Source organism: Oxyura jamaicensis, chromosome 20 (assembly GCF_011077185.1).
Source record: "Oxyura jamaicensis isolate SHBP4307 breed ruddy duck chromosome 20, BPBGC_Ojam_1.0, whole genome shotgun sequence".
NCBI lineage: Eukaryota > Metazoa > Chordata > Aves > Anseriformes > Anatidae > Oxyura > Oxyura jamaicensis.
Genome location: NC_048912.1, coordinates 15,278,053 through 15,287,843, shown reverse-complemented (window position 1 = coordinate 15,287,843; position 9,791 = coordinate 15,278,053). Strand labels below are relative to the sequence as shown.

At 50.5% G+C, this 9,791-nt stretch overlaps 1 protein-coding gene across 1 annotated transcript; it reads left to right on the top strand.

Annotated features, from left to right (window-relative positions):
- Nucleotides 1-6,634, top strand: CDK5RAP1 (CDK5 regulatory subunit associated protein 1; the record flags this gene model as incomplete). The annotated part of the gene is made up of 13 exons (XM_035344162.1): nucleotides 1-154; nucleotides 699-802; nucleotides 1,283-1,317; nucleotides 2,048-2,148; nucleotides 2,332-2,542; nucleotides 3,364-3,484; nucleotides 3,767-3,997; nucleotides 4,250-4,347; nucleotides 4,461-4,516; nucleotides 4,633-4,763; nucleotides 4,882-5,031; nucleotides 5,715-5,855; nucleotides 6,004-6,634. Coding segments are annotated over 13 exons (1,608 nt in total), but the record flags the coding sequence as incomplete, so codon positions are not given.
- Between the last annotated feature and the right edge of the window lie 3,157 nt (nucleotides 6,635-9,791).

Below are 9,791 nucleotides of genomic sequence, written 5' to 3'. Positions count from 1 at the left end.
TGCGGGCCCGGCGAGCGGCCGGGGGGGCGCGGGGCCGAGCTGCCCGCGGGGCCGGACCTGCGGCACTTCCTGAGAGCCGCCGCCCTGCCGCCGCCACCCGCCGGGGAGCCGCGGCCCGAGCCGGAGCGGGGCGCTGCCGCCGGGCCCGGCAGAGGTCGGTGCGGCCGGGGCGATAGCGTGTTGTTCCTCCGGGCAGCCCCGGGGTGATGCCCGGGGTGCCCGCAGCGGCTGTGGCAGAGCTTGCAGGCCGCAGCGCCCGGAGGAGAGGGGCGTGCATTGCACCGAGTGCTGTGTCGTGGGATGGTAGCGTCAGCCTCTCCGCTAGCCACCGTCCAGACCTCTGGTGTCTTTAAAAGACGTTCAGATGTGGAGCTTAGTGCTGTGGTTTAGTGGAGGGCTTGTTAGTGTCTGTCAGAGGTTGGGCTCGGTGGTCTTGGAGGTCTCTTCCAACCTAGGTGATCTTGGATTCTGTGGAAGGACGTGCTTGGAGGCGCTCGGGTTTCCCAGTGCCGCTAGCAGAGCTTGCCTTTATTTTTGGCTTGCCTTTTCTGCGCAGGCTGGAAGGGAAAAGTACCTTTTCTGCAGCTCACCTGTTGTGGGACTGCAGCTCCTTCCCGTGGAGATCACAGAAAGAGCTTGTAAATGAGGTTGATTCAAGGCAGACGTCTGTGTCACCCCCATCTCTGTCGTTGTTGCAGTGTACCTGGAGACCTATGGCTGCCAGATGAACGTCAATGATACAGAGATCGCTTGGGCGATCCTGCAAAAGAACGGCTACACGAGGACAAAGGAGGTGGATGAGGTGAGGTGCCTTGGCAGCTCTTCTGGAAAGCAGGCCAGGGAGAGCTTCACACCACCACCAAGTCCCAGGTTTTATCTTGAGTGCTGTCCCGCTCAAGATAATGCAGTATGAGTTATGTGCAGGAAAGCAAACTACTTAACAAGCCTGCTAGAAAGCTGCAGGTTGGTGGTGGTGATTTTTCTGTCGTTGCTGTTTTATTTTCTTTCACCTTTAAACTGCTGGGTTCCCTCTCAGCTGGGGGGCAGATTGGACACAGTGGGATGCTCCTGACTTACCTTTATCTGAGTTTACTTCTGCTGTCTTGTGGAAGGCTTTGCTTGTTTTCTGCTAAGTTTTCTTGCAACTTTGGTCACTGAAACCCAGAGTATTTTTAGACACATCTTTTTTTTGCTAAGTTAAGTGAGTTTTGTGCTCTGCCTGTTCAGGTTATGTGTGCAGCTTTTACAGTTTCTCCTTCCTTCTCTGTCACCCTCAATCTAGGCAGACGTGATTCTGCTTGTTACCTGTTCTGTGAGGTAAGGAAACTTTTGTCACTACTGTTTTTTGGATGCTTTTAAAGGAATTGCAATTTGAAAACTGAGGCTATAAATACATTGTGTAATGGAAACAGCAGGCAGATGTGAAACTGCCCATTTAGCTTAGGCTAGAGCTAGTTGATGTTACCATACATAACGCTAATTGCACAATTAATTACTGTATGGTGAGAAAAAGCTCCTTGGTAGTGTACGCTGCGTATATGTCTCGTGGGCAGTGAGGGACACACATTTGTGTTTGTATGGTTTTTATTTTCTTACTTTTTGACTCTTGTCTTTGGTTGAAGTGCCTGTCTCTTTAGTACAAGGTCTGGAGTACAAAAAATTGGGAAATCCATTTAGGGTATATCTGGGATATAAATATATAGAGAACTTTGCTTGGTTTTCTTGCATGCAGATGTTGAACATGCACTGTCTCTTGCAAGGTAGCTGATATTTGCTGGCTAGGGCAGACTTTTTCTCTGCAAAAGCTTAGTCTGGGAGTTGTTTCTGAAGTGTTGATGTTCCTAAGCAAGCAAAATGGTAGCAGAGGAGTCAAGACAATCTACACACCACAAAAAGCACTTCCGTGTGCCATTAGATCCATCAGGGGGATGATTCTTGGTTCTCTGTCTTTAGTTCAATTTTCCCCTGAAAGCACTTGAGCTGCTTTGGGCTGGAGGACTGTTGAAGTGCAGCAATGGGAATAACCCCTCTTTGCCTGGTTTCCCAGGGAGAAGGCTGAGCAGGCTATCTGGAATCGCCTGCGGCACCTCAAGGCACTGAAAGCCCGGCGGCACCAGGATCGCCGGCCTCTCCGCATCGGGATTCTAGGTACCTGCTGGGCTGCGCGGCGGCAGGGAGCACACGCTGTTGTGCCACATCCCATTGTGCTGCATTTCCTCTTCCATTCTGGTGGCATCAAGCCTTTTCTGCAGGGTGAAAGCAGCTAGCGAAGGGGTGCGGCAGGCTGAGGGTGGGCACTTCATCACGAGGACCCTTCTCCTTTGGTGGCAGGATGCATGGCTGAGAGGCTTAAGGAGGAGATTCTGCACAGGGAGAAGCTAGTCGATATTGTGGCAGGTCCCGATGCGTACCGTGACCTTCCTCGGCTGCTGGCCGTGGCTGAGTCTGGCCAGCAAGCTGCTAATGTCCTGCTGTCGCTAGATGAGACCTACGCAGATATTCTGCCTGTCCAGACCAGCGCAGGTGGCACAACAGCATTTGTGTAAGTACCTTATTTTCTGTGCACGTTTCTGTGTTTAGCTTTTGTTTGGAAATACTGCTGTCAGGAACAGACATGCCGGTGACAGCAGCTACCCAAAACAGGCAATGCCTGGCCGCACTCACTCCCGGCAGCCCAGAGGCACCAGTTTACTAGACTCTGCTGTCTCTTTGCTGTCTGACTGAGCCCTGGAGAGACTGACCTGGCTGGCTGCAGGCTTCTCTTACTGTCCTTGGAGAATGTTGGTTGTCTAAGCCTGTTGCTGCGAGTGATTTCTGTTCCACTGACATTTGTGCCTTCCTGAGTTTGTGCCTGTCTCATCCCCTGCCTTCTGCTCTGTACTGTCCCAGGATACATATAACTCTCCTAATGCTCCGTGTGTTGTATTTTTTGTGGGGTTTATTTCCATTTGTCTGGATTTGACAATAAGATTCCCAAACAGTGAAGTCCGATTCTGCTCAGTGTGTCCACAGTGTACAGAGGGACGGTTGTCACCCTCTCTAGGAGCAGAGTGCGGAAGGATCTTTCATCACCGCCAGATTGCAGTGCAAGTCTGCATCCCATAAGTTGCTTTCCGAGTTTCTTGGACATGTGCGTGGAAAATTAGGAGGTGTTAGCTAGGGGGCAAGTAGAAGCCAGCTCTGATTGGAGTGGTGTGTAAGGGAAAGCTGCAAAGCTGCGTTCAGAGTTGGTGCTGTGTGTGCTGCAGACAAGTAAGTTGGCTGAAGGCAGGAGTGCTGGGCCAGGCCAAAGCAGGGCAGGATGCAACGTGGATGACGCTTCTGGAGAGATCGTATGGTGACCTGTGCTTCACCTCCCGGCAGATCTATCATGCGGGGCTGTGACAACATGTGTACCTATTGCATCGTGCCCTTCACCCGTGGCCGCGAAAGGAGCCGCCCCATCGCTTCCATTCTGCAGGAAGTGAAGATGCTCTCAGATCAGGTGAGGCAGAGCTCGCTTCCCACCTGTCCCAAATCACGGGCAGGTTCTCAGTGAAAGTATTTTCAGTGATGCCTCTGACTGATGGCACAGCCTTCACCTCTGGAGGTAACGTTGCAGCAGGGCTCCTCCAGTTGCTGTTTGATTTCCATTGCAATGCTCTGAGACAGACAGGGCAGGGGAGGGTTCCCCCTGGGGACTCTTCCTCAAGTAAGAATAGAACCATGGCTGCCGTTGCAGCTTGGACATCCTGTATAGTTATATTTTTTTCCTCTCTGTTTACAGGGGGTGAAAGAAGTGACTCTTTTGGGTCAGAATGTCAACAGCTTTCGGGATATGTCTGAGGTGCAGTTTCAGTCAGCTGCTGCCCCTGTCCTCAGTCGTGGCTTTAGCACTGTCTACAAAGCTAAGCCAGGAGGATTGCGTTTTGCACATCTTCTAGACCAGGTTTCCAGAATTGATCCAGAAATGAGGATCCGTTTCACTTCTCCACACCCCAAGGATTTTCCTGATGAGGCAAGTGTGAAATAAATACCTGGACCTCTGCTTGCAGGCAGGCATCTGTGATCTGTTAGATGTGGGCTGTGCTTCCTTCCCAAGGGGAACCAGAGAGTCACAGAATGGGAACGGCAGCTCCCGGGAAGGGGGATGTGTGTGCTAAAGCTGGCAGGTTTTCAATTTGCTGAATTTTACCTGGGGGAGACTCTGCTTTGGCATTCTGGTAGAGTTGACCTGTCTATGCTGTTGTCTCCTGAATGCCCAACGCAGGTCCTGCAGCTTATCCAGGAGCGCCACAACATCTGCAAACAGCTTCATCTCCCAGCCCAGAGTGGAAGCACACGAGTCCTGGAGGCCATGCGACGAGGGTGAGTGATGGCCATGGGGAGCCCTGTGAGCTGCTCCCTGATTTAGGGTGCTGCCTTCTCCTCACCGATATCTGGGTTTTCTGATCAGCAAATCCACATGTTGTTCATTGTAGATACACAAGGGAAGCATACTTAGAGCTTGTACACCATGTGCGTGACTCCATTCCAGGTAGGGACTCCCTTTAGGTTGATCTGAGCTCAGCACAGCTGTATCTTACTGTCCTTTCTTGAGTGAAATGTTCCTCTCTTCCTCGAGTGAGTTGTAAGTCTGTGTCTCCGTGACAGGAGTGAGTTTAAGCAGTGATTTCATTGCGGGTTTCTGTGGGGAGACAGAAGAAGATCACCAGCAGACCCTGTCCTTGCTGCAGAAAGTCCGCTACAACGTAGGCTTCCTGTTTGCTTACAGCATGAGACAGGTGAGTGCAAGACCTGACGAGGAAGAGTTTTTTTCTCTGTACATCTGCGGGTTAGACATGGCTCTGGTCTCCGGTTGTCTGGTTGTTGAAAAGCCGCACTCGCGTTGTCTCTTTACAGAAAACCCGGGCGTATCACCGGCTGCAGGACGATGTGCCCGCAGATGTAAAGCAGAGACGTCTGGCGGAGCTCATCGCTGTCTTTCGAGAGGAGGCTGCAAAAGCGAATGAGGCGATGGTCGGCCAGTCTCAGCTGGTGCTGGTGGAAGGGGTGAGCATGCCTACAAGAGTTGTCCTTCTCCCCTCTTGTTGTACCAGAGACTCTTAGGCTATAGACCACAGTCATCACTTCTGCTGTCACTTGTCATCTTTCCCCACACAATCCCGAGACTCCACGACCACATGCCCACACTTAAGTGGTCAGCCTGGTATTCCAGAGCACTGAGCTGAGCAAAAAGTGGTGCCAAGTAAACTCATAATCCCTTTGGTTTAGAACTTTAGCCACTTTGCTTCTAAAATCCTTGGTCCAAATACAAAGGCAGGCATCGGGGAACTCACCAGAGTGGGAATGTTGTATAGCACAGGCTCTAAAGAGGTGACTGGATGAGACTGATTAATTACAGCTTGATAGCTATGCACAAACAACATAGTGGGTCTTTCAGGCGTTTGTGAAGGTGAGGCTCCTTTCTGAAGGACTGGCAGTCCTGAAAAGGGATGGGAGAGGTCAGAGACATGTCTCTGGCCAAACACGGAATTAGTGTAGGCTTTCAAACATTGTCTTTGCGTGGCTCTTAGCAACAGCTCAGGCCATAGGACTTTGTTACATGTCATGCTTAAGTGTGGAACACGGCTTTTAATACTGACAATAGTGCTCAATTAATTTCTGATACAATAAAACCCAGCAGTGAATCAGAGCTATTGCCATGCAGGTAATGTTCCCTGTCTTCCTTCCAGCCCAGCAAGCGCTCTGCCTCGGAGTTGTGTGGGAGGAACGATGGCAACATCAAAGTGATCTTCCCTGATGCTGAGATAAAGGATGCGGCAGGCTGCAAGGCTCTGGTCAGAGCCCAGCCAGGGGACTATGTTTTGGTGAAGGTGACCTGCCTGTAATTCTTGTTTCCTTAGGCTCTTTTTTTCTGCGCAGTGCTGTTTCTTACAAGAGCTGCTGCCCAGAGAGCCTAAAATTAGAATGGATCCTCCTCAGCCTGTTTGTTCCTGAGGAATGTTGTGCTGTTTCTTTCAGGTAACCTCTGCCAGTTCTCAGACCTTGAAGGGAGTTCCGCTTTGTCGTACCACCCTTGGCTGCTCTACAGCTTGACATCATCCACTGGCAGCAGGGATAACTCAGAAGTGGCACGTTCTCCCCAGGAAGAAACAACGAAGTTTGGACAGGTGGAGAAGGGGCAGGAACAGCGATGTTTTGTATTTTATCTATACATATTAGGTATATCGACATTTTGGCTACAACCTGCCCCCTATAGATCTGTGCAAGTTTGTAGACAGAAGGGATGGAAGCTGTGCATGGATGCGCCAAATCCCTTGAAGTGCTGCAGGCCTGGCCTCTAATGCAGCCCAGCCTGAGCAATTTATGTCTGCAGGGCAGATCATTCCTAATAGCTCAGCTGAATTTAGGAGCTGCAAAAACTGGGAGAACCTAGAAAACACAACTCTAGTAACTGCTGGAGAGTCGTAGGAGAACTGCCAAAGGGACGAACAACTTGAAGAACAAGATTGTTGAGAATAACAACTTCCAAATAATAACTTCCTCGACTGCAAAATGTTTGGAAGGGGGAAGTGAGAACTTGCACTGTGCCTTTATGATGGAATGTAACACCAAACTGTGGAATATAAAATGATGTTTAATGAGCATGAGTGATGGTAAATCTGTTGTATCTGAGGCTGAAGTAATGCAGCCTTGCCCTTGCTCTGGTGTTATTTTATTCTAGGTTTTCCCTGTCTCCAGGCCTAGGGGAGTGCACTGGAAGGACTAGCTTCCACAGTAGCATTATCTCTCTAGCCTGTTCAATCTTTAGCCACAGCATTGTACTCGTTTCCTGCGGTACATCCTTCCCTTTGGTTCACGAGAGGGAAGAAATTGTTATGCCAGTTTAAAAGGCCAATAACTTCATAAGTGCATCTTACAGTTCCTTATTTTTATCAGAGCCTGCAGTTAACTGTGGCTGCATTGTGTCCTATTCCAGCGTGGCCTGCTAAATGTGTGTGCAACCTACACTTGTAAGCAAACTCTTCTGAGACGTGAGACAGAATCACAACTTTTGGTATTGATTATCATGCAACTAAAAGAAGTTATTCTAAAAGACTGAGCAGAGAGATTTTGAAGGAACAGCTGATCAACTCAGTAGAGCAGTCACTGCACGAATTTGCAGAATTTTTAAATAAGCATGTAGGCATTTTGCTAGAAAGTCTCTCCTGTTCAGCTCTATCTGGGATATAATCTCTTTGAAAACAGCACTGTTCACTGAATTTCCATTAGACCTTAGTTTAAGAAACACGTATGTTTTGCTGATTATCTCAGAGCTGATTCTCTTCTCATGGAAGTGAATCTGCGTGGTCAGCACTGATCGGTGGGGGTTTTGAGGTGGTGACAATTACGTTGTTCTGCTATCCTGCCTCCACATGGGAAAGTGTCTTAGGCCCAAATTCACAAATCAAGGGGCTGACGAGTGCCTTTCCCTGCTTGTTTTGACCTGTTCCCCACAAGCACCTATTGCCAAGTGAGAAATGCAGACCTCGGTGTGCCCTCCCTGCTCCATCCAGCTTTGAAGGCAGCTGTGGTCTTTTTACAATCATTATTTTAAGAGCGAGAGACTAACGAGGAGGAAAGCTGGGTTTTACATTTTGATGAGAAGGTGATAATGCTCACTGCACAGACTCCCCAAGGAGCCATAGTGCTTACCATTTACCTTGCCTCCTTAGTTTTTATAGGCCTCAGGAATGAAGGCTGAGGCTTTAAGGCACCAAAGCATCCATTAGGAAGCGCTTACAGTGACCTTGGAGGCTGTTAGTCATTTGACACTGCCTGAAAGCAGGACTTTTGTTTTGGTTTTCCTCCCAGGGACTAGAGGTGTTACGTATTTCTGTATTGCATGTCAGAAGATGTCCTTGCATTTGGCTATTGGGAAAGCTGAACTTCTACCTCATGTCCTCCACTGTGGGCTGCTGCTGTGGGCTGGAGGCCCGTGGGCTTGCCTTTGCTGGCTTTCCATCACCGTCTCTGGAGCTTGCTTTTTTGGGTAGACCTTAGGGATTTAGCGCAACATCAGCAATACTTCTAAAGTGTCTTCCATCTCTAAAATCAGCCGTAAATGTAGTTCACTTGTTTCTTAAACTGGCTGCTCTGGGTGCCAGCAGCAGGAGTCCCGTGTGGTCCCAGGCGCAGGGGACAGCTGGGACCTCCCGGCGCCGTCTGTCCCCCGCGTCGCAGCGCTGCCGTCAGTCCGTCCGCCCCTCCGGCTGCTCAGCCCACCCGCGCCGGGAGCCCCCTGCTGCTTTCTGCCCGCTGCCAGTCCCTCCCCGCTGCAGGAGCCTTCCTGGCGCTCCTGGAGCTGCGGGCTGCATTTCAATGATGGGCTGCTGTGGAGTGGCATATCTGATTTTTCAGGGGGCTGTGGATTCGGCGTATCTCACAAGCCTGTCAGAGTGCCTGCCATCCTCTGGGGCCTGGGCGTCCTGTGGCTTCTCCTCCTCCCTCGTGAGCAATTTATTTCCTTTACTGACAGCTCACTATTGACTTCTCATTCTCTTGAAGATGAGGTGTCCTGTCTCATCAGGTTTAAATTAGTTTTATCTTTGGACTTCCCTATTAATAAGCTCTTGTCGTGGTGTCATTACTTGATATCTGTTTTCTGATGTTTTTCATTAATGGCTCTGTATCTTCCACATACATTTTCAGATGTTTTTCCTGCACTGGCTGCATTATTTAGCCATCAGGCATGGTTAGGAGATGTGCATGGAGCATCCCCATGCCTGCCAGCCTGATGCCAGCCGGAGGGGAGGGCTGGAGGTGAAGCGGGATGGCCACGGGCTGCCTCGCTCCTGCTCTCGCTGCATCGCTTTGATCCTGGGCTGAGCTGTGCCGTGGTGGTTGCTCTCAAGAACATGAATCAATAGGGTAATTAAAATGCCTCCTGTGAGGCATGATGGTGCCATTCATTCGGACGGCCGTATTGGACTCTCTCTACCCCCTTTGGCCCCTGCATGCAAGCCCTGCATGGAGCCAGGGAGATGCCCAGCAGCTCTCACAGACGCAGCCACAGAAGAACCAGGCTCCCCTGCAGTACATACGCTGCTGGCATGGGCTGCGCCAAGCAGGTCTGGAACACTCAGAACCTTTATGAAAGCTGGTTTGGAAAGAAAGTGTTGTGTGCATGTGTGATGTGGGGTCTTGTTTTGCAGTTGCGGGGTCGGGACCTGGAGCTTGGACTCACAGCTCAGGGGTCTGGGGAAAGCTGGAGCAGCCGCTAAGTGCAGGAGCACAGACTGAGCCACGTAGCTGCGGGAGGGAAAAACACTGCCTCGAGCCCCTTGATTCCAGCACAGAGACCAACAGCAATTTGATGTTTTACCTGGAAAACTCGCCAGAGCGAACAATTAACTGGGATTCAGAACAGCATTTTACCGGAAATGTCAACACAGCAGTGGGGCATTTTGGAACCAAGAGCACTGACAAACATTTCCTGTGCTGGAGACACTGCAGCTTCTTCTCCACACTGCAAACGTCACTGGGAAATGGGGAAATCTGGGAACTTGTTTTCACCGGGGGAAAAGACAAAAGTGCAAAGAAAGTACAGCACTGCAGATGATCGTTTAACTGAAACAACTTCAGCTGCTTGCCTGCAGAGGGGAAATCACAGCATGGCCAAAGCCATTGCCATCTTCCTCTGGCAGCAGCCGCTCGTGGTCTGAGAACTGTGCAAAGAATGACTGCACGCGGTGCTGTGTCACAGCTTGGTGCCGGCTGCAGGGAGGCTCCGCGGTGTCTCACGTGCCTGACAGGTTCCCTTCCCTGCT